A 24,057-nucleotide genomic window follows, 5' to 3' on the forward strand; every position below is an offset into this window, starting at 1 on the left:
TTAACGGTCCGTACTACAACAGACCCTTACAGAAAGTTCCCATTACAGAACACCTCCCCCTTTTAAGTAAGGACCCATTCTCAAATGTAACATATGGATATAACTTTTTAGAACCTACACATTTACACTGAAATAAATGAACAACTTCTCAAGAACATCTATAAACAACCAACACCTTAGTCCTTTTCTTTCCCCTTCGTTGTGTGTTTTTTTTTTTTCCTTTCTTTTACAAATCAAGACGTTCAGGAGGCCTTGAAACACGGCCCGAACTGGTCACATAAGGTGATCTACATACATCAGTGTCCCTGGACAACTGCACATCTCTAGTTACATGTATAAGAGTGTCACTCTGTTTCTGGTTTTCCACTGTTGTTTCTACAGGGTTTTGAGGTAGCGGCAAAGGAACTGCTCGCATGTGAGTGCGGTTTCTCCTGATCAGACCACCATCAGTATGTACAAGATAAGACCTGGGAGTTTCGGCCTGGCGAACGACAGTCCCTTGAGATTTCTCCTTTCTCAGCCACACACTTTGTCCAGGTCGCAAAGTTGGTAAGGGACGTGTCTTGTAACGCATGTTGTACCTGCGTTGCTGTCTGTCTTTTGCCCACTTGTCTGTTTCCCTGAATCTCTTAACATTTGGCCAGCGAGGAGTTAGAAAGGTAGGAATCTGTGGTACAGTGGAACGCAGTTGTCTACCCATTAAAAGTTGTGCTGGAGAATAACCATTCTCCAAGGGGGTAGACCGATAAGTCAGCAACGCTTTAGTTTTCTCACCACCCCCTTTCCAAAGTCCTTTCACAGTAGCCACTGCGCGCTCTGCTTCCCCGTTTGCTTGCGGATATCCTGGGCTGCTGGTAATGTGTGTGAACCCATATTCACTGGCAAAGTTCTTAAAAAGAGCACAGCTATATTGTGGTCCATTATCAGACACAACAGTCTCTGGGATACCGTGGCGGCCAAACACATCTCGTAAAGCCGCAATGACAGTGTTGGCTGTGGCTACATTTAGGTGCGCTACTTCTATGTAACGTGAAAAATAGTCTACAACCAGAAGGTAAGTATTTTTCTCCCAGAAAAATAGGTCTGTGCCCACCCGCTGCCATGGTCTCTCCGGCACCAAAGTGGTTAACAAAGGTTCTCTGTGCTCAGCCTTGTGCTGTGAGCATGTGCTGCAGTTTTCCACAAGCTGATTGATGTGCACAGACAGTCCTGGCCACCAGACGGCCTGGCGAGCCCTAGCTCGACACTTGACTATTCCCTGGTGACCCTCATGTATATTGTGGAGGACTTCTTGCCTCATGCTGTGGGGAATCACAATTCTTTGGCCCCTTAGGAGCAGCTCTCCAGCCACGGTTAGATTTTCTCTTTCAGGCCAGTATGGACAGAGGTCTGGTGAAAGGGCATGTTTCTCAGGCCACCCAGTCTCACAGTATTGGATGAGTTTAGCGCAGATAGAATCAGCCTTCTGGTTTTCCATTATTGTATTCAGCCTTTTTTCTGTAGCTGGGAGGGCTTGAATGACCGAATCCACAAACACCTTAACATCTCTCTCATTTTCCTTCTCCTCCTCACTAAATGTGTGTTTCACAGGGGCTCTTGATAATGTGTCTGCAGTTATCATTTGCTTACCGGGGACATGCACAATGTCAAACGTGAACTTCATCAGCCTCAGACGGAACCGCAGAATTCGGGGAGGGAGTTCCTCTAGTGCTTTTGTGCTTAGCAGTGAGAGCAGTGGTTTGTGATCCGTTTCCAATCTAAACTTCAGACCCAGAAGATAGGATGACAGCCGTTCACATGCCCACGTTGCTGCTAAGGCCTCCTTTTCTATCTGAGCATAATGTTTTTCTGCCTCAGATAGACCCCGAGAGATGAACACCACTGGTTTCCATGTTCCATCCGTCTGCTTTTGGTTCAGTACGCCTCCGACACCAAAGGAAGACGCGTCTGCAGAAACACATGTCTCAGCTTTTGGGGAGTATGATGCCAACACCCGCTGTGAACTCAGTTCTAATTTTAATTTTTGAAAAGCCTCTGTTTGTGGAGCTCCCCAGCACCATTCATTTTTTCCACAGAGCAGTTCTTTCAGTGGGCGGGTGTAGGATGCGAGGTGGGGTAAAAACTTACTCAAATAATTAGCCATTCCCATCACTCTCCTCACTCCTTCCACCCCGGTCGGTTCAGGCATCTCCAAGATCGCTCTGACTTTACCTGGATCTGGTGCAACGCCATCTGCCCCAATACGGTGTCCCAGGAAGATCATGTTGTCTGTTGCAAACACACACTTCTCATTTAAAGTCAGGCCTTCATCTCTTAGTCTCTTAAGGACCCGATGCAGTCTCTCATTATGTTGCTGCATATCTTCACCATAAACTAATATGTCATCAGCATGACACACAACTCCTTCACACCCTTCTAGCATTTGCGACATTCGACGCTGAAAGTGCTCTGGAGCTGAAGAGATACCGAATGGTAGACGGTTGAACGCATACCGCCCAAATGGGGTAATGAATGTTGTCAAAAGTGAGCTTTCCTCCGACAGTGGAATTTGCCAGAAGCCAGACGTGGCGTCCAGCTTTGTGAATACTTTAGCACCCGCCAGCATTGCAAGCGTCTGCTCTACAGCAGGGAGGATGTGGCGTTCTCTTCGCACCCACTTATTTAGGTGTGTCAAGTCCACACACAGTCGTATCTTTCCTTGGGCCTTGGGCACCACCACCATGCCTGCACACCATGCAGTGGGCTGCGTCACTTTAGAAATCACTCCCATATCCTCCATGCGTTTTAGCTCAACTCGCACTTTATCTCTCATTGGCAGGGGCACACGTCGTGGAGAGGATAGAGCAAATGGAACAGCTGCAGGTTCCAACTCAATTTTGTATGGCTCCTTTAATTTGCCTAGGCCTGAGAACACTGAGGGGTATTCAGCTATAAAGTCTTCCTGTCGCTCTTGTACAGTGTGAAGACGCTGTATTAAGGTGAGAGCTTCAATCGCAGGAAGTCCTAATAAGGGCTTAGACAGACCAGCAACTACATAAATGTCCTGTTCTGTAGTTTTATTTTTGATGCTTAGTTGCCCTTTAAACCGTCCCTTTACATCCAGCCTTTGATTTCCTGGTCCGAACAGTACTTTCCCAGGCGGCTGCAACGCTCCATATTTCTTAGTGGAGAAGTTACTGCTTGGAATTGCTGTAACAGCAGCCCCCGTGTCCAATTTGAAAACTGTGTTTTCCCCGTTCAGTACAATTAGCTCATTCCATCCATCAGTTCCCTGATTATACACTTCTCCAAGGAAAGCAAAATCCTCCTCGTGGCCAGTCTCAGACTGCCCCTCTGTTATGTAATGAACCCCTATTGTTGACTTACATTTTTTTGCAAAATGTCCTTTACGATGACATCTCCTGCAGTCAGCATCTCTAGCTGGGCAGTCTTTCCAAGGGTGATTCTTAATGTTTCCACATCTGCCACATCCATATGACTGTTTCTCCATTTTCATTTTAGGGGGTTTTTGTGTTCTCCTTTCCTTCTTGTGTATAGCCTCAACGTGTCCTATCGGCTGCTCTGCTCCGCGCAGTATTGGCTGTTGTTTTTTTACTGCCGCACTTTGTTTCACTTTCGTTATCGCTTTCTCTAGCGTCAAATCTGCGTCCAACTGTAAGCTTTCTGATAATTTGGCATCGCGTATGCCGACCACGATACGGTCTCTTATCAGATCCTCCTTTAGAGCTCCGAAATCACACTGCTCAGCGAGTGAGTGTACCGCTGTAATAAACGACTCGACGCTCTCTCCCGGCTCTTGATTCCGCTTGTTGAAACGCGCCCGTTCAAAAATCACATTCCTTTTGCTAATGCAGTGCTTATTAAAAGCATCCGTAACGGCAGCATATGACTTCTTTTGTGCATCAGTCAACGGTAACACATACAAAATATCCTCGGCATCATCCCCCGCCGCATACATGAAAGTGTTCACCTGGTATTCCTCTGGCTGTTTATCCAGACCCGATGCGATCCTGTAGCGCTCGAAACGCTTCATCCATCTTGGCCACTCACATGTATTGGTAAAATCAAATTTGCCGGGCAGAGCTAGCTGCGAAGCTAACATCGGTGGTGCTGGCGCTTCTCTCTCCATCTTCACTCTTTTTATTCCTTTTTCCACCAGACTACAGCCTTTTAAGTGTTACATTACGGTTCAGTTCTCTTCTGACACCATGTTATGTTATCTTGGATATAATAACCAGTCAGGCGCGTGCATGAAACACAAGATAACTTTACTCAGGAACTCACATCATTACATACCGTGTTCCCACTTAACGGTCCGTACTACAACAGACCCTTACAGAAAGTTCCCATTACAGAACAGAAACAACCTAGCTTGTTTTAAAGTGCATGTTTATAATCCATGTATATCATGATATAAACATTATCCATGGCATGATTTTGAACACATTCATCATTTTTTAATTAAGATATTGTCTAGTATGTACTAAAGCTGAGAATTGAAAATCAGTTCATATTCTGGAATTGCATCCAAGGTCAGATATATTTAATGGAGTTGTAACATCATCCAAGAAATTCCAAAAGGAAATTCCTATTTTAAATAATGGCTCGTCCCTTGTCTTCCTTGTAATTGTTGAATATCCTCAGTTTCCAGTTGTAGGGCTGCATAACGATTAATCACAATTAATCGTTTGCAGAATAAAGTTTTTGTTTACGTCATATATGTGTGTGTATTGTGTATAATCATTCTAAATAAACACGCATGCATGTATAATTGATATATATATATATATATATATAAGTATTCATATTTATATATAATATAAATTATAATAATGTATATACACCTGTAAATATTTCTTAAACGTATTGTCAATCAATTTGCACAGCCATTTGTTGCACAGTTAAACGTTTGAGTTAAGTTTTGTATCTCTATTTAAGCATGATTTTTTGTACAGTTAACAAATGTGTTTTTTGCAGCTGATTAAAAGGGCGATAGAGATGGTATTGGATCGGTATCGGTATAAACCATAGACCGTAAAAAAATATGGACGTAGTGTCCGTGACGTCACCCATTGGTTTGTGAAGATCGCTTTTGAAGCTTAATGTAGGCGTTGCCTGCCGTCGCCATCTTGGCCGCGCGTCCCCGCGAATTACTCGCGGAAAACCGAAAATGGGTAAAGAGGCGGGACATGGGTGAAGCTGAGGTGAAACCACGCCCGCCTAGCGCGAGTCTAGTGACAGCAGTGGCTGTTCAACCGACACTCAAGCGACCACCACGCCCTTAATTATGCAGAAGTTTAAGGCTTAATATAATCTAAACGGGTGAGTTACAAAAAAATTCACCCCCCTCACACTTGTCATGAAGGGCAAAATTAGCTATATAGGCCAAAAACACTTTTTGTACCAGGCTGTAAACATATTATTTTCTACTGTAAAGTTGGCCATTTTTAACATGGGAGTCTATGGGAATTGACTCCCTTTTAAAGCCAGCCTCAAGCGGCCAGTCGTAAGTCACTTCCGTGTTAACGCGTCTGCACATTGACTTAACATTGAAATCACTCGCGCTTCACGCCTCTACCGCGGTTGGTGTAAATGCACCATCAGAGAGATCGGAAGGTTGCGGTATAAACAGATACTAAAGGTTGTGACAGGGGCGTCATGCACCAATTTTTAAGGGGCCACAGTGTGCACAGCTCACAGAAATTTGTGCATACACAGACATCAAACGAAATATATTATAGAGCTTTCATTCTTTTCCATGGCACCTACATTTCTAACAATCTAAGCGCCTTCATGCAAAAACCTCCAAAATAAAAGTGTAACTTTTATATCAAATACTATTCAATCGCAATAATGACATATTGGCATCAAATTTACATCTGAAACAGCGTGTTTTGTTATTTGCGTTTTTTTAATGACTTGTTTAACGATAGTTGTGTCATTAATGCATTTTGTACTTCCAAATATGAAATTAATGTAATTTTAAAACCATAAAGTACAACGAAAATGACATACCCAATTTACGTGATTAATTTTAATGTTCAATAATGATTAAATTTTTTTTTAGAAAAAATTAGTAGAGGAACGGACTTTTTGCATTAAAATTTACCTCATGAGCATGTGTGATTCCGCCCCCGTGAACTCTGGTGAACTTTGGCGTTGAACCAAGAAGATTAATCTAGAAATCTCTACTAATTTAACGTCGAGACGGTCACATTTTAAACCATACATTTTTGAGGAGGTTAACTGCACATTACCATACTGGGGTTTGGAAATGTTGTGAGCGTTTCTTACACTTTTTAATTCCTCAGATAGCAAAATACAGCACCAACAGCAAGCTCGTGAGCGCGCTCAGGCGCTGACGTCTGCGCTGAGTGCAGCGTCTGCCGCCAAAATTTTAATGTAACATGATCAAAACACTATCAAAACGGCAAAAGTGACAAGGATGCAGCACATAATTGATAATATTGTGCATATTTAACAGATTAAAAGAAAGTGACAGATTAATGAAATCCATTTGGCTCAAAAAACTGAGGACCGAGGGAAGTTCTCCCTCAGTTTGGGCATGACTCCTCTGGGTTGTGGTATCGACATCGGTATCAGACATGAAAAAGTGGTATCGGCCCAGCCCTAGTCCTCCAATAGGTAAGCTAAATCACAATGTGGTTACGTATCTAAACATTGACTTTTGTCATTACCACAATATAATAATCTAAACTGGGAATGTAAAATAATTGGTCAGTTGTAATTGTCTTTCTCATAAGCTTCATCTCATCCTCATGTGTTAGTGGTTGTGAAGAAAACAAAATCAGGTGATGTTCTGAATAATGTGGTCACGAAGGCATCTCTTGTTCCCATCAGAGCTAAACACAAACAGAACGTAACGTCAGAACTCAAAGGTATCTGCTGATTCAGCCGCTCATCTTACCTCTATGTGACATCAAGAGTTTACAAACAGACAAGTCTGGAGTTCCCACACATTATCTATTTTTAATTCAAACATTTACAAAATATTTTAGACAGAGATTAACTGTACTCTGAAGTTGTATGCTTAGTTATGCATGATGTAATGTAAATTAACACCACACTTGGTTATTCTGCACCCGTGTGAATTTCATACATCTATCAATACTCATAAAAACTAGGGATTTGTTTGTTAATTATCTTTATACCACAGGGCTGGAATGCTTTATTCTGATTGGTTGAGAAATGTTCCACGGGTATGCATTATTTTTCCATAAACGCACACCTGACCTGTCAAATGTCCTAAAATAACCACCAGAGCAATGTCTGTGCAACCATGGTATAAGTGGAATAATTGACTCCGGTCCTTTAAATTATGTAAGGAATAATAATTGACGACGGGCCGTTGAATTATTCGAAAATAATTCACACCCAAGCAGGTAATGCAGCGTGAAGTGAAGTGCCGTTATACAGAGCCCATGGGTGACATTAGAGTAAAAAAAAAACTAAAGTTAGTTTCATGTGCTCAGATGAAACTTTTGCGTGCTCATGTGAAACTTTCGAAAGCTCACGTGAAACCTTCATGTGCAGAATTTTTAAAAAAGTTTAGTTTCGTGTGCGCATGAGAAACTATTGTGTGCGCACATGAAACGTTTACTTTCACGTGCGCGTGCGATAGTTTTTACGCGCGCACGCGAAATCTAAACATGATACGTTCACATGCGCACACAATAGTTTCACGTACGCACACGAAACTAAACTTTATTTAATTTTTTCTCCATATCCCCTTAGGGGCTCCGTACTGTTATACCGCAGGTGTGCATTATGTAAGGAATAATTGACGACGGGCCATTGAATTATAAGAAAATAATGCACACCCAAGGTGCAATGCGAAGCGGAGTGCCGTTACACCGCGTGTGTGCATTATTTTCAAATAATTCAAAGGAGTCAATTATTCCTCTTATACCCCGGTTACCACAAACATTGCTCTGGTGCCTATTTTTAAGACATTTGACAAGTTAGTTGTGTGGTTATCAGAAATTAATGCATACCCACAGAACATTTCTCAGCCAATCAGAATACAGCATTCAACAGACCCATGGTATAATTTTAAATAATTCAAAGGACCGGAGTCAGTTATTCCTTTTATACCATGGATATTTTACGACATTTGACAGGTTAGGTGTGCATTTATATCAAAATAATCACCACCCATGGAACATTTCTCAACCAATCAGAATAAAGTATTTAACATGCCCGTGGTATAATTGAAAATAATGCACTCCGCTTTCTGTTGTGCCGCATTACCACCTTGGGTGTGCATTATTTTTGAATAATTCAACAGCCCAATTATTCCTTTCATATTTTATCTGTGATTTAAGCAAAAAAAATGTACAAGAAGGTCCAAAGGTTGTCACTGGGGTGGTACCTTTTCAAAAAGTACCTTTAAAAGGTTCATATTCGTAATCATAGCTGTACGTAAATAGTACATATTCAACCTTTATAAAAAGTACCATCCCAATGACAACTCTTGTACTTTTTTTCTGAGAGTGTGGTGCCTCAATATTTTATACCAGAGGTCTCTTTTTCAGGGCAAGGACCCCTTATGGAGAGAGAAGATAAGCAGGGAGGGACCCCCAGTGCATGTGTTAAATTAAGACTAAATTGACATACTTGGTTATGATGGTTATGTTACAAGGATATTAAAAAATCAAGTTTTTATAAGCCTATTAAGGAATCTTTGTTTCTGGCCTAATTTCATTTTGAATTTAAATGATATTATTTGGAGGCTCCTGGTAATACCAGCACGGACCCCTTGTTGAAGACCATTGTTTTTTACACAATGAAATTTATAATACATTTTTTCAAGTGTGAGATATGTGCCCAATTACTTTTTAAAACATATTATGTTAGGAATAATTGACGACAGGCCATTGAATTATTTTAGAATAATGCATACCCAAGGTGGTAATTTGGCGGCGGAGTGTGCATTATTTTCAAACTAAAGGACCGAAGTCAATTTTTTCACAAAAAGGTCATTTTAAGATATTTGAAAGGTTATGTGCGTTTATAAAAAATAATCAACACTCGTGGAACATTTGCAACCAATCAAAATAAAGCATTTAACAGCCTTGTGGTATAAAATTAAATATTTGCCATCCCATGAAACACTTTTTGTTTAGGGCAGTGGTTCTTAACTCTGTATCTGCTCTGCACATGTTGTGTGTCTCTCTCACATCTGACAGCCTCATTTCAGTTCATAGAGATCTCTAATGAGCTGATGATTTGAATCAGGTGTGTTGACTGGGAGACAAACAAAATGTGCAGAGCAGTGGGCCTCCAGGAATAACGTCAAGAACTGCTGGTATAGAGGATCAGATGTTGTGCAATGTCCTAGAATTCCAAGGAAGCTGGTTTCCTGGATTGAGCAATTTCTACTGTGTTTTGTCTTTCCACAAAAATGCACATATGAAAATATTTATCCTGCATGACTTACTTTCCCATGGGTGTGTTTTTGATCAGATTTCCGCCTGTATCATTTTCATTCTCAAATTCTGCATTATCTGCTTTTATTGTGTTGTTGTTCAGCTCAGTGCTTCATGTTTCCAAATCCAATCCTGCTGGTTGGAAAATATATTAACAAATCTAATCAAACTTGTTAGACATTGTATTTACTTATATAAAACAACAACAGATTTGATCATTTATTTATACATTCCTTCATCAAATGAATCAAAACTTTGTTTTTTAAAGCCCATTTTATAAAGACAATAAATTTACTATTCATTTACATTCATACTCTACATAAATAAAAAAAAGAGGTTATTTTGAGACAAGAAAACCCAAAACATTCTGGACGGCCCAAACAGGCTCATCCAGATTTGGATTGAAGGCACTTCAGATACACACCCACAGAAAGGTAACTATTGTATCCTGCCTGTGTATTTAAAAGTTTTGTTGTCTTAAAACCCATCAGTGAGACCAACAAATCTATCCTTTTGAATATTACGTTGTTAATTTATATTTCGTTTTCTGATTTAATTCAGTTGTGAAGCTCCACCCCCTCACTCTTTTGTTTAGTTGTCCCCCTCTCTCTCTCTCTCTCTGTCACTATTAATGTGATCAAACTGAAACCGTCTGCTGTCAGAGAAACTCGTGAGAAAACAGGCATGCACACGCAAACAAGTTGTGTGTGGTAAAAGTGTAAGGAGAAGAATCTGGATTGATCACACTGGAAAAATGGACTTTATTAAAAAGGATCAGAAGAAAACTTACATTTCCACATTTAAACTTGATCTGAAATCCTCCACAGGACTGAAGACTCCACTGGAGATCTCAAAGAGGAAAGATAATGGGATCACATTGAGGAACGGAAAGGATCGATCAGGTATGTGAAAGCGACTGCCATTACAGATATAAGATTTTTGCATGAAACATTTTCACAACTAATATGTGAAATTGTCTGTGAAATTCAGATTAAAGTTTTATAATCAAATGATTTTGAAGATGATTTCTCCTTGATTTCAATCTTTGACACACTCTTACTAAGTCAATATTAAAGATATCAAGGTTATTTTTCACTGTTCGATGATTTTATCTAGAAAACAGTGAATCACAAAAAATTAATGACTTAATCGGGGATTCACATCAATGTCCACACAAATACCCAGATGATTTAATCATACATCTTATTATTTGTCTGTACAATTTATTTGTGTATGACTAAAAATGTTTCACTTTTGAAACAGAAACTGCTAATACAAAAAATGATCAGAGACCAAAAGAGCTGGAAATCAGGCAAGAGAAACCTAAGAAAATCCTGGAAGTAGTAAAGAGGAGAAAAGGTATGTAGTACAAAACAATGCAAAGTGTATAGTGTCTTAAATATAGATCAATTGCATAGATTTTAAAGTTTAATCCGACTGGAAGTTATTGTAATCTTGATTAGAGATGAGTTGCAATAACTAATAAAATTAAGTTGAAATTGCTTAACTTATTTCAACTATTTTTTATAGCAACTCATCTCTAGTCAATATAAGAAATACTAAATTAAAATGACTTGTAAATCCAATCTGATAAGCGTTACCTTTTATTTTTACTCTCTAAAACCCCGAAAACCCTGTTTACCACAAACTTACAATTGTTTTGCAAAGGAACCACCAACAATTTAACCACTGATTTTTTTAAGTAGGCTTAAAAAGATAATTTTTTTAATTCTTAAGGTTGTTTTTTCTTAAAGGGACACTCCACTTTTTTTGAAAATATACAAATTTTCCAGCTCCCCTAGAGATAAACAATTAATTTTTACCGTTTTGGATCCATTCAGCTGATCTCCGGGTCTGGCACTACCACTTTTAGTATAGCTTAGCACATTGGGCCAAACGGATGGGAATATATTAATATTTTTCCCTAACAAAGTCACTACCTCCTGATCAATTCAATATTAACAGAAAGAAAAAAAGAAACGTGTTGTTGTTATTGTCAAAGCTTAGATTGCTTGATCTTACAAATTTAAATAACAAATTTAAAGGTGAAAATAATTGGTGAAAGCACATACATTTTAATATAGTTTAATACCCCGTTTACACGAAGGAAATACACATATATTTCCCTGCGGTTTGGCCTGTCATTTACACGAAAACCGCGTTTTTATTACAGAAAACGATTATTTCTAAAACCTCCGGCCAAAGTGGATATTTCTGATTACCCCGGTTATGTGTTGCCGTGTCAACTGGGAGAAACGGGGTTTTAGGTTCTTAAAAGTCACATTTTGCGCCAGAAAATGTTTAACGTCATGAGAGCGTCCTTACAGTTTGTTTGGCTACTGATCAATCAGGTTTATGTTGGCTGAATCCCAAACCGCCTACTTCCATACTATATAGTATGTAAAAAGCGCTACTTTGCATACTATATAGTATGGAAGTAGGCGGTTTGGGATTCATGTTTGCTGTTATGAAAGGAACAGGAAGTCGCTCGTGTTCTTCGTTGGTGTCGATTCTGGCGATTTTGATTGGCTTGCATGGCTGTATTCCCCTTCCTACACTGCCTCCCACAGGTTTGGCATAGTTATTATGCCGCTTGACGGCGTATTTATGCGGGTTGATGTAAATGGAAAGTTTTTTTGAAAACGATGTTGTGTGCACGATGTTATTATTGAAAACGGAGGCGGGAAAGTATTCGTTTCTCAAAATACCCGGCTATGTGTAAATGTAGCCTAAAACATGCTTGGTGCAGACTTCTCTTACCTGCATTCAGGTGTTGTACTCACCTGTGTCTCATTATGCATATCATTAGCCACGCCCAGTTCATTCATGGCCTTGTTAAATAAAATGCCTTGCTGACAGCAAGTGACATGACTATTTGAATCTTTGCATGTCTATGGGGTGGTTTCCCAGACAGGGATTAGTTTAAAACAGGACTAGGCCTTAGTTTAATTAGGAAATCTAACTAGTTTTAACAAACATGCCTTGCTAAAAACACTACTGGTGTGCATTTTGAGGCCAAACAAAGGGCACTGATGTATTTTAAGATATGTCAGTGCAAGTTGTTTTCAGTTTGGACAGCTCTTATATTTATTTTAGTCTAGGACTAGTCTAATCCCTGTCCGGGAAACCACCCCTATATGTACACATTACGCGTTCATGTTAATTGGTGTGTATTTCACGGCAGCTGGCATGTCAAGCTGATTAAAACGTTGAGCAGTAATTAAAGTGAGTGTCTTACTTCTGTACAAGTGTTTGCTTTGACTTAGATGATGTGATGATGATACATTGGTGTGCTCAACTAAAATTTTTACATTTATTTATGACTTAGATTATGTTTAGTCACACACTTGGCCTCTGAGACTAAATTATCTCATGCACATGTTTGTAGTAACCTTGTATTTGTGACTTTGTCTGTGAAATCAAAGTCTCATAATCTAAAGATGACATTCAATTCAATTCAATTCAATTTTATTTATATAGCGCTTTTCACAATACTTAATTGTTTCAAAGCAGCTTTACATTAATAGAAGCAGTAAAAGCACAGAAAAATGACAGATAGCACAACATAATACACGATAGCGTAAGCAGTCAAATTTGCTGCGGCTATGACTCGACATTATAAGCGAGCGTATTACTAATGTAACGTCTAGAAGAGGAAGCTAAGTTAAGCCCAAGAAGGCTGCCTCCCCGGGGTAAAAAACCCCCTAGGAGAAAAAAAACCCTGGGCTGTTTAGCCGAGGAAATAAAAAAAGTCCTAGGAGGGAAAAACCCTTTACATTTACAAACTTAAGAGCATCAACGTTTGATTTCAATCTTTGACATGGTCTTACTCAGTCATTATTAAAGATAAAGGTTATATTTTCACAGAGTGTTCTTTACATTTTAGGATGATTTTATGTTGAAAAAATGTGACATACTCAGTCACATTTGTATGCATTTATCATTTCAGGTGCAATCGCTGAGTTTTTGGATGCTCCGGAGCAGGTGGTGGTTTGTGTTGGTGACCGAGCTGAACTACAGTGTTGTTTCAGTAGCGATGAGCCTGTTGCGTCCTGCTGGATTCATAACAGACAACAGGTTTGAAAGAGATATAGTTATGCGTATAACATTTTTCCATTCAAGTTTATAGTTTTGCACTGTTGCAAAACAGCATACATCCATACATCTCCCTAAACAGCCTGATCTCACGAATTTCCGTGGAAAAGTCACAGAATTTTTTGCTAATTTTTCCGTGGCATTCTCACGGATTGGTTACTCAACTGTTTTGTCCTATTTTCTTACCATTGTCGCTTGGTTTAGGGTTAGATTTACATAATCTATTTTCTCATTCGTGAGAAAGCCAAGAAAAAATGAGCAAAAAAATTCTGTGACTAGATCACATTGCAGCCAGCAAAATATGTGTCATAATATACTCCCTTTATCGGTTTATGTTTGTTACTCTCTCTAGGTTGTATCGGATGGTTTACGTTCAAGTGTTAAGAGCACCAACAAAAGCAGTAGTTTGGTCCTTTCCAAAGTTCTTCCTGTAGATGCGGGCAGTTATTCCCTTTTTGTTCGAAACCGAGGAGGCACAGCTCATTGGACGATAAACCTCAGTGTCATTGGAGAGACCCTAAAACTGAAGTCTAAATTAAACCAATATACAGTCCTTGATCATGTATCAGATTTGTTGACTCATCTTTTCCTCTCACCAGACCGTCCAGACCCTCCAGCCTCATGTCCTTTTGTGTCCCAGCTGACCCACACCTCTCTGGTTCTGTCGTGGTCCGGGCCGGGTTACGACGGAGGTTCGGCCATCACGGGTTACGTGGTGGAGTTTCAGAGATTGGACCGAACTGAATCGGGAGACTGGACTGAGCTTGTTAACCAGTGCCTGAACACGTCTTACCGGGTCTGCTCTGGTCTCGACCCCCAGGGCGAGTATCGCTTCAGAGTACGAGCCTGCAATGCAGCCGGAGTCAGTGAGCCCAGCGAGGAGTCGGACTGCATTAAGATGGACACGGCAGGTAGAAAACAATCCCATAATGCAATGCATTTGACCTAGTTTGTTTGTCATATTGGAAATGGAAGAAGTAAAACATATATTTTTTTAAATCTCAATACGTTTTTTTATCCGAATGCCATGAACTTGGGTATATTTGGACGAAATGTGTTAATTTATGTGATATTTTTGCCAAATGAAACATGCATTCAATGTATACTGTGTACACTCAGATAAAGAAGTGGTCACTGGGATGGTACACATTTAAAATGTCCTAATACTGTATGTACCTGAGAGGTACCGGTTTGTGCCTGTGGGGTACCAATATGCACTCTTTATGTACAAATGTGTACCACCCCATGACTGCTTTTGTATCTTTTTCTGAGTATGCGTCAGTGATGCTCGGGCATGATTTTTACAGGTGAACCGCCACAGGAAGTGACCTCATATGCGGACATTGTGATTGACACCACCCACAAAGCCAGGGATGTTTATCATGTGCATGAGAGACTTGGAGTGTGAGTATCAGTCTGTCTATTAGTCTAAAATCATTATTTTGTGGTACAACATAACATGGTAATGTCTACACAGGGGGAAGTTTGGGGAGGTGTACAGGATGACCCATAAGCAGACGGGTCAAGTGTGCGCCGGTAAATTCTATCGGGCCCGCGTCTCGAAAGATAAAGCAGCAGCCCGTAAAGAAATCCAGCTGATGAATGAACTGCACCATCCAAAGCTGGTCCAGTGTCTGGCGGCCTTCGACACACGTTCTGAAATCGTCATGATTCTTGAGTAGTAAGTTAAAGTTCATTTTTTTGAGTCGACTGATAACATTTACACTTTGCACTTTTAAACTAGGTATGGTGGATGTCCAGCATTATATTGATGTGATCAGATTGTTTATATCCATTGCAGAATGGACCACTTGAGGTTTACAGGTTTTTAATACTAGAAGTGGGACTGGGTGAACTGAATGTGAATATTTTCACAATTTTTGTAGGTATACAGTAAATATCTTGGTATTTTCTGCAATGAGAAATACATGTTAATATGCAAGGCAAAGACTCGTGTGAGATCACAATCACCTTTATTAAAACTGCAAAAGATAAAAAAATCCAAAAACAGGGATTTTCTCACTGTTCACATTAGTTGATAAACTTCAGAATATTTGTGCTTAAACGGCTAAAACCAGCCTAAGCTGGATGGCTGGATTTAACTGGTCTCCCAACCAGGTTTTAACTTGTTATGCAGGCTGGTTTAAGAGAGGTTTTAGCTGGTCAGACTGGAAAACCAGCTGACCCACCAGCTTAAACCAGCTTGACCAGACTGGAAGCTTGGCCAGCTTGGCTAAGATGGTTGGCTGGTCTTAGCTGGTCCTCCCAGCCTGGCTATTTTTAGCTAGTGTCCGGAACCCCTCCAAAACCAACGTGCTACGCCGGCTAAAAAGCAACCGGAACCCCTCTAAAACCAGCGTGCGACGCTGGCTGAAAAGCGACCGGAACCCCTCCAAAACCAGTGGGTGACCCTGGCTAAAAAGCTTCCCCCTCCAAAACCAGCGCGCGTCCCGGCTGAAAAGCGTCCGGAACCCCTCCAAAACCAGCGTGCAACGCCAGCTGTAAAGTGTCCAGAACCCCTCCAAAACCAGCGGGCGACCCTGGCTGAAAATCTTCCCCCTCCAAAACCAGCTGGTGACCCTGGCTGAAAAGTGCCCAGAACTCTTCCAAAACCAGTGTGCGACGCCGGCTGAAAAGTGTCTGGAACCCCTCCAAAACCAGCGGGGAACCCTGGCTGAAAGTGTCCAGAACCCCTCCAAAACCAGTGGGTGACCCTGGCTGAAAAGCTACCCCCTCCAAAACCAGCGGCCGACCCTGGCTGAAAAGCTTTCCCCTCGTAAACCAGCGGGCGACCCTGGCTGAAAAGCTTTCCCCTCGTAAACCAGCGGTCGACCCTGGCTGATAAGCTTCCCCCTCCAAAACCAGCGGGTGACCATGGCTGAAAAGTGCCCGGAACTCCTACAAAACCAGTGTGCGACACCGGCTGAAAAGCGTCCAGAACCCCTCCAAAACTAGTGGGTGACCCTGGCTGAGAAGCTTCCCCCTCCAAAACCAGTGGGCAACCCTGGCTGAAAAGGATCCCGAACCCCTCCAAAACCAGTGGGTGACCCTGGCTGAAAAGCTTCCTCCTCCAAAACCAGTGGGCGACCTTGGCTGAAAAGCATCCGGAACCCTTCCAAAACCAGCAGGTGAACATGGCTGAAAAGTGCCCGGAACTCCTCCAAAACTAGTGTGCGACGCCGGCTGAAAAGCGTCCGGAACCCCTCCAAAACCGCGGGTGACCATGGCTGAAACGTGCCCGGAACTCCTCCAAAACCAGTGTGCGACACCAGCTGAAAAGGGTCCGGAACCCCTCCAAAACCAGTGGGTAACCCCGGCTGAAAAGCTTCCCCCTCCAAAACCAGTGGGCGACCCTGGCTGAAAAGCTTCCCTTTCAAAACCAGTGGGCGACCCTGGCTGAAAAGCTTCCCTTTCAAAACCAGTGGGCGACCCTGGCTGAAAAGCATCCGGAACCCTTCCAAAACCAGCAGGTGAACATGGCTGAAAAGTGCCCGGAACTCCTCCAAAACTAGTGTGCGACGCCGGCTGAAAAGCGTCCGGAACCCCTCCAAAACCGCGGGTGACCATGGCTGAAACGTGCCCGGAACTCCTCCAAAACCAGTGTGCGACACCAGCTGAAAAGGGTCCGGAACCCCTCCAAAACCAGTGGGTAACCCCGGCTGAAAAGCTTCCCCCTCCAAAACCAGTGGGCGACCCTGGCTGAAAAGCTTCCCTTTCAAAACCAGTGGGTGACCCTGGCTAAAAAGCTTTCCCTCCAAAACCAGTGGGCGACCCTGGCTGAAAAGCTTCCCTTTCAAAACCAGTGGGCGACCCTGGCTGAAAAGCTTCCCTTTCAAAACCAGTGGGTGACCCTGGCTAAAAAGCTTTCCCTCCAAAACCAGTGGGTGACCCTGGCTGAAAAGCTTCCCCCTCCAAAACCAGTGGGCGACCCTGGCTGAAAAGCATCCGGAACCCTTCCAAAACCAGCAGGTGAACATGGCTGAAAAGTGCCCGGAACTCCTCCAAAACTAGTGTGCGACACCAGCTGAAAAGGGTCCGGAACCCCTGCAAAACCAGTGGGTAACCCTGGCTGAAAAGCTTCCCCCTCCAAAACCAGTGGGCGACCCTGGCTGAAAAGCTTCCCTTTCAAAACCAGTGGGTGACCCTGGCTAAAAAGCTTTCCCTCCAAAACCAGTGGGCGACCCTGGCTGAAAAGCTTCCCCCTCCCAAAACCAGTGGGCGACCCTGGCTGAAAAGCATCCGGAACCCCTCCAAAACCAGCGGATGACCATGGCTGAAAAGTACCCGGAACTCCTCCAAAACCAGTGGGCAACCCTGGCTAAAAGCTTTCCCCTCCAAAACCAGCATGTGATGCCGGCTGAAAAGCATCCAGAACCCCTCAAAAACCAGTGGGTGACCCTGGCTGAAAAGTTTTCCCTCAAAAACCAGTGGGTGACCCTGGCTGAAAAGCTTTCCCCTCCAAAACCAGCAGGCGACCCTGGCTGAAATTGTCCGAAACCACTCCAAAACCAGTGGGCGACCCTGGCTGAAAAGCTTCTGGTACCCCTCCAAAACCAGCGCGTGACCTCGGCTGAAAAACGTCCAGGACCCCTCTAAAACCAGCATGCAACACCAGCAAAAACCTGGCTTTTCAGTAGGGTTCATTGCACAAAACACCCAGTGAATACTAATGGCACCTAAAGTGTAATTCCAACTTTTTCCAAAATCTAAATATTGGATTTTTCAAGGAAAAAGGTTTTTATACAGGTTTTGATTGACATAGCTCGGACTTAATCACACATAAAAAAGCAAAGAATTTTAACTCGTCGTTCTTTTTATTTATTATAGTGTGGCAGGTGGTGAGCTGTTTCAACGAATCATAGATGAGAATTTCGAGCACACAGAACCCACGAGTGTGAACTACATGCGACAGATTCTGGAGGGAGTCCAGTATCTTCACTGTAAACGAATCATTCACCTCGATCTAAAGCCTGAAAACATCATCTGTGTCAACAGCACTGGAACGCTCATCAAGATCATTGACTTTGGATTGGCCTGCAAACTGGGTGAGTTTAGCATTTTTGTTTTTTATTTACCACTAAGAACAAGACATTCAAGAGGTTAACAAACATTTTTACATTTCAAATGTTTGGCTTATTTGATCCTTCACCAATCCTTAAATTGAACAAAACTTCTATGGTCTGGATTTGTTTCTTTTATCTGTATGCTCCAGAGACCGGGAAACCTGTGACGGTGCTACACGGGACTCCAGAATTTGTGGCTCCAGAGGTCATCAATTATGAGCCTATAGATCTGGTGACTGACATGTGGAGCATTGGTGTTATCTGCTATATTCTGTAAGGGCTTTAATAGATGTAACTGACAATATATTTTCTACTCGATGCTCATGCATTTTCTATATTGAACAGGTTAAGCGGCGAGTCTCCGTTTCAGGGCGCCAGCGATGCAGAAACTCTTGCTCTGGTAACTGCAGCACAATGGGAGTTTGACCCTGAGAGTTTTGAAGACATCACGGATGAGGCTAAAGATTTTATCAGTGGCCTATTGGTGAAGGATATGAGGTGACCACAGCAGTTTAAAACACAACTGCATGTAAAATTGACATGGTCTCACATCTCTTAAACTCTGAGCTCTGAGGCATGAAAAGCATTCAAATTTAAGCGGGAATGCAACAACTTGGATGTAGTCCCACATCTCTAAAATGTTATTATATATTGTTAAAATACATGTACGATGTACAAATCTGACTAATCTAACATTAATGTTTCAAAATACCCAGACGTCACAGGCGTGCAGTGAATCTTGGGATAGCCATGGCTGTGAAGGATCTATCTATGGATCATGGGGAAAAAAGGCCATATTTGGAGGCTACAAATTGGGACAGCCTTCGTCATGGCCCGGTGACATCATTTGCCTTTAAATACGGCCTTGGAAGGTCGCAGCCCCTGAATTGGGATGCACCCAAAATGTTCCCTTACAAGAAATCACATGACCTTTTCTGAAGCTCTCCAACTGTAATCACGCGAGCCAACTTGATAAACTTCATGTAATGCGACAGAACTTTTATAAAGACAAATGTTTGTTTAGTTTTAATATAACACACTGCTAGAAAGAAAGGGACCAAAATTCAATCCTCCAAATTCATGTACGGATATGTAATGATATACTTCAAAAAGTGTTTAAAAATTAAGTCCGAGAGATATTGGTTTTGCTGGTTGTTGATGAATAACAGCTGTGAATGATCACAACATGCTTAAGCAGTCATGTCACAAGTGAACAGTGTCCCAATGTGATGTGAGCTATAGGATCCTTACCAGTGCCCCAACCTACACTGCAAAAAATGATTTTCAAGAAAAAAAGGTCTTAGTATTTTTGTCTTGTTTTCAGTAAAAATATCTATAAATTCTTAAATTAAGATGCTTTTTCTTGAGCAAAATGACCCAAGAAAAAAAGTCTAGTTTTTAGACCAAAAATATCAAATTTAAATGATTTTGTGCATAAAACAAGTTAAAAAATCTACCAATGGGGTAAGCAAATATTTTTGATTTTTTTCTTGAATTTAAATGATTTTTTTTGCTTACCCCATTGGCAGACTTTTTTGCTTGTTTTATGCACAAAATCACTTGATTTTGACATTTTTGGTCTAAAAACTGGACTTGTTTTCTTGGGTCGTTTTGCTCATCAAGAAAAAGCATCTTAATTTAAGAATTTTTAGGTATTTTTACTAAAAAACAAGACAAAAATATTTTTCACATTTTTTTTCACAGTGTATGTACACGATATACTAATTCACGACCTCGGGAGCTGATTAAGGGGCTTTCCACACGGAGACGCGTATCACTGCATACGTATAAATTTGTTATCGTATTGGCGTTTCATCCACACGGATCCGGCGTTTTGGGAGACTGAATCCGCTATTTTTTGAAACCGGGTCCTAAAGTGGATAAATCTGAAACCAACACCCTTGCGGTTTCGTCTGTACAGCCAATCCGTATATTTTGTGAAGCGAAAATGTCATCACATCACGTGTCGGAAGCGTCACACGTAACAGCAACAACAATAACGGCGGACAACGTGATTGTGTTCGTGCTACAGAAGCTACTAAAGCCTTCTAGCTTTATTACAGAAAAATCTATCAGAACTGCTTCTACGCAATTGTGGTGACCAACAAGCGATAATGGACAACACCATACGTTGGTTATGCGCATGCTCAAAGTCTTCTTCTCCATGTATAGTGTATATCTGTGGCAGAATTACAGCGCCCCATACTGGTCCGGCATATATACTACACCGCTTTCAGTCGGTTTCAGTGGTTTCGTGTTTACGGATTATTTTTTTAGAGCAAGGAAAAAAAATTATCGGATAGGGAACGCACCGGCTTCGTGTGGACAAAGCCTAAGAGACAGCCTAGTTATTCACCATGCTTTGTATTTGTTCTCACGCAGGTCAAGACTATCCTGTGATAAAGCTTTAGCTCATTCCTGGACAAACTCATTTGCTGAGTCAAACCGCAGAGTAACCAAATCCCTGAACAAAGAAAAGATGAGACGATTCCTGGCCAGGCAAAAGTGGAAGGTATTACTTCTTCTTGGACCATTAGCTAAGATCGTTTTTGATTCATTAGTTGACTTTAGCCTTAAATTCAAATCCCTTCCATATTGCAGAAAACCGGCAAAGCTCTTCTTGCCCTGAAGAGGATGTCTTACAACTCGGGCAAATCTGACAGACCACATTCTCCTGCTGGTTTTGTAGATGGTAAAATTCATACGCTCTCAAAACTAGGGGTCAGGGTTAAGATGTATTTCTGGTTTAATGCCTTTCTTTTAAATTCCAGAGCACGTGCTGGGGAAGGAGGCTGAACAAGCCGTAGCATCTCTGGAAAAGCAGTTGAGAAGTGAACCTCGCTTCCATCAGGTCCTGCGTGATCGCACTGAGAACTGTGGAGCCACCGTGCACCTGACCTGTACTATACACGGTAATGTGCATGAGCTCATGTTGATAAATAATGGTGCCCTCTGCCTAGCCAGACTTTTCATTAAACTCATATTTGATACGGAGTTGGCATCACAAAACGACAGAAAGTTTTGATCACACTGTGTTTCTCGTCTGGTTGCAGGATACCCAGACCCAGAGGTCATCTGGCTGTTCGACGAGGAACCGCTGGAGAAAACCGAACGAGTTCAGATGAATTATGACAAGGATGGCGTGTGCACGCTCACCCTTGATCGCATACAACCAAAGGATTCTGGGATTTACAAATGTCGTGCAGCCAACAGTCTGGGACAGGCGCTGTGTTCGGCCAGACTCAATGTGAGGCTCTGAAAAACAGGATCTGGAAACGTACTTTATTTATTTTTTAAAGAAATTTTTATTTCTTAAACTATGAACACTTGGGAACTCTGGAATGGATGTCATGGGTAAGAAATGCACTTTTAGACAATTTGTCATTTAGTTTTTGTTGTGGATTGTACACTTTTTGCCTCACGCTTTTCTTGTTGCCTTCATTTACCAGTTCAGGTTCTTTTACACTGTGAAAAATGTTATTCATCTTTTATTACTTGAGTAGTTTTATGATTGTACACAAACATTAGGACTGTTTTTCCACCGATTGTAAAAGCCATTTCATTTGTTGTACATGCATGTATATATCCAATGTATGATTTTTTTTTATAAGCGACTGATTAAAACTATTTTATCTATTTGCTATTCTTTGGTTTTTGAAAGACACAGTACGGATGTATAATCTTCCTCCTCTACAAAGGATACATGGCCATGCAGTTTATAGTTTATATGTCCACAAATGATCAGAGTAAAAACTTTGAATCTACAAAAAGTAACTTTTGAAGAAATGAACAGTTATGGTGACAACTAGGGATGCACCGATAGGATTTGTTTGGGCCGATACCGATTCCGATTTAAACAGACAACTTCTGTCCGATACCGATATTAAACACTTGTATACAATACTATACAGTTGGTCTATTAGCTAGTTTATTTCTGCATCAAATTATTTTTACTGAACATGGATTGGATCTAATTAACATTCAACTGACCAACATAATATGAGAGGCACAAATTAAGCTAAAAAAAAATAAAATAAGACAGCATGACAACCTTCAAAGGTGGTTTTTGCTATTCAGCATTTATTTGATAAACAACATCTCATTTTTTTACATATAATGGATTTCTTTATGCAGTTAATTAATAAACAATCGGTATCAGCCTTTCTCGTGCTCTTGCCGATATGCCGATGGTTTCAAATTCATCAAAAATCGGCCGATAAATATCGGCGGCCGATACATCGGTGCATCACTAGTTACAACCAAATAAAATAATTTTAAGAGGCACGAGTATAAAAGTAAATTACAGGTCTATTAAAATAGTTGAGGTCTTGTCACAAGACTGCCAAAGATTTCAGGCTTTCAATGCCAGGGGAGACAAAGTTGTATTTAAAGGAACATGCTGACTTTCTTGGACATATCCCCCAGAGTTAGACAAGTCCATACATACCCTTTTTATTTCCGTGCATTATTTGAGATGATATTACGCAGCGACTGAAAGTAGTCCCCTTGGTAACTTTCAATAGCAGGGGACTATTTTCGGGCGCTGAGTAATATCATTGCGCCTCCTGCAGCCATGTTACAGCAGCAAAGTCCTTGATTATTACGCCAGAATGAGAGTATAGTTCCTAGCCATATCGGCAAAAAAAATTGCACATTTTTTGTCGTCTTAGTACACAATGTACTAACAGAAGAGTCAAGTTTCAAGTAGGAAAATATCTAAACTCTTATTGAACGCGATGCTAAACGGTTTAATCAGATCTAATGAATTATGCTAAGCTATGCTAAAATTGTTACCGCCAGAGCCGGAAATCGGCTGAATGGATTCCAAAACGGTGCAAATCAAATGTGAGCCTTTTTCAAAAAAAATGTGGAGTTTCCCTTTAAGCTGTCTTCAGCTCTCAAACGCATCCCAATATTTATCTTCTTTTTATTGTATTTCTTGTCATAAAATCTTTTAGATGGATGCCTAGGCTTCTTATGTAGAGTGAAATTTGTGTTTGCTTCCATGTTTGTGGCCATCTGGCAAATGGGTGAGTGGGACCATACGGACAAAACAAAGAGTACTGAAGACCTCAATATGAGGTAACCATATCAGTTGAACACATACACAATGCAAGTAAAATTGATATTGTCTTAATTTTTGTTTTTTTCTATTACACTTTTTTAAAAACATTTTCTATAATGTAAACAGGCAGATGTAGATAGATTACTATGGAAGTCTTTCACAACATCCTCAGTACCACCACTGACAAGTTAAAGATGTTATATCAAAGTAAACCTTTATATAAAGGACACGTCACTTATATAAACTAGCTCAGATGTGTATGTGTCTGTGTTGGGGGGTTGTTGTGCGAAAGCAACATGTGGTGTCCATTTAAACATTTTAACTGAAGTTGGTTGAGGTTCCCAGATGATACGGTTGTGAATTCCTGCACTGGTTCTCCACATCG

The 24,057-nt window shown here is 41.2% G+C and overlaps 1 protein-coding gene across 3 annotated transcripts; it reads left to right on the forward strand.

Moving 5' to 3' along the window:
- The first annotated feature begins 6,590 nt into the window (after window positions 1–6,590).
- LOC129426483 (myosin light chain kinase, smooth muscle) lies at window positions 6,591–22,243 on the forward strand. Of its 3 annotated transcripts, XM_073864145.1 has the most exons (16): window positions 6,591–6,645; window positions 6,789–6,899; window positions 10,277–10,351; window positions 10,713–10,808; window positions 13,399–13,526; window positions 13,897–14,052; window positions 14,143–14,455; window positions 14,852–14,948; window positions 15,022–15,225; window positions 18,372–18,589; window positions 18,757–18,880; window positions 18,953–19,105; window positions 20,990–21,119; window positions 21,209–21,299; window positions 21,379–21,519; window positions 21,661–22,243. In XM_073864145.1, the coding sequence occupies exons 1-16, from the start codon at window positions 6,606–6,608 to the stop codon at window positions 21,864–21,866; spliced, it is 2,283 nt and encodes a 760-aa protein (XP_073720246.1). In that variant the 5' UTR covers window positions 6,591–6,605; the 3' UTR covers window positions 21,867–22,243. The 3 variants fall into 3 exon arrangements, with proteins under 3 accessions (XP_073720246.1, XP_073720248.1, XP_073720247.1); XM_073864147.1 differs by lacking the exon at window positions 6,789–6,899; XM_073864146.1 differs by lacking the exons at window positions 6,591–6,645; window positions 6,789–6,899 and adding an exon at window positions 9,263–9,430.
- Window positions 22,244–24,057: the final 1,814 nt, after the last annotated feature.

The sequence above is a fragment of the Misgurnus anguillicaudatus genome, chromosome 25, assembly GCF_027580225.2.
Source record: "Misgurnus anguillicaudatus chromosome 25, ASM2758022v2, whole genome shotgun sequence".
Taxonomy (NCBI): Eukaryota; Metazoa; Chordata; class Actinopteri; order Cypriniformes; family Cobitidae; genus Misgurnus; species Misgurnus anguillicaudatus.

Bases quoted from the DNA above. Each gene is read 5' to 3' on its own strand.
- LOC129426483 (XM_073864145.1), top strand. From the start codon at position 6,606: ATGAAAAAGTGGTATCGGCCCAGCCCTAGTCCTCCAATAG. The intron at 21,300-21,378 runs GTAAAATTCATA...TTTAAATTCCAG, and splicing joins TCCTGCTGGTTTTGTAGATG to AGCACGTGCTGGGGAAGGAG. The intron at 21,520-21,660 runs GTAATGTGCATG...GTCTGGTTGCAG, and splicing joins CCTGACCTGTACTATACACG to GATACCCAGACCCAGAGGTC.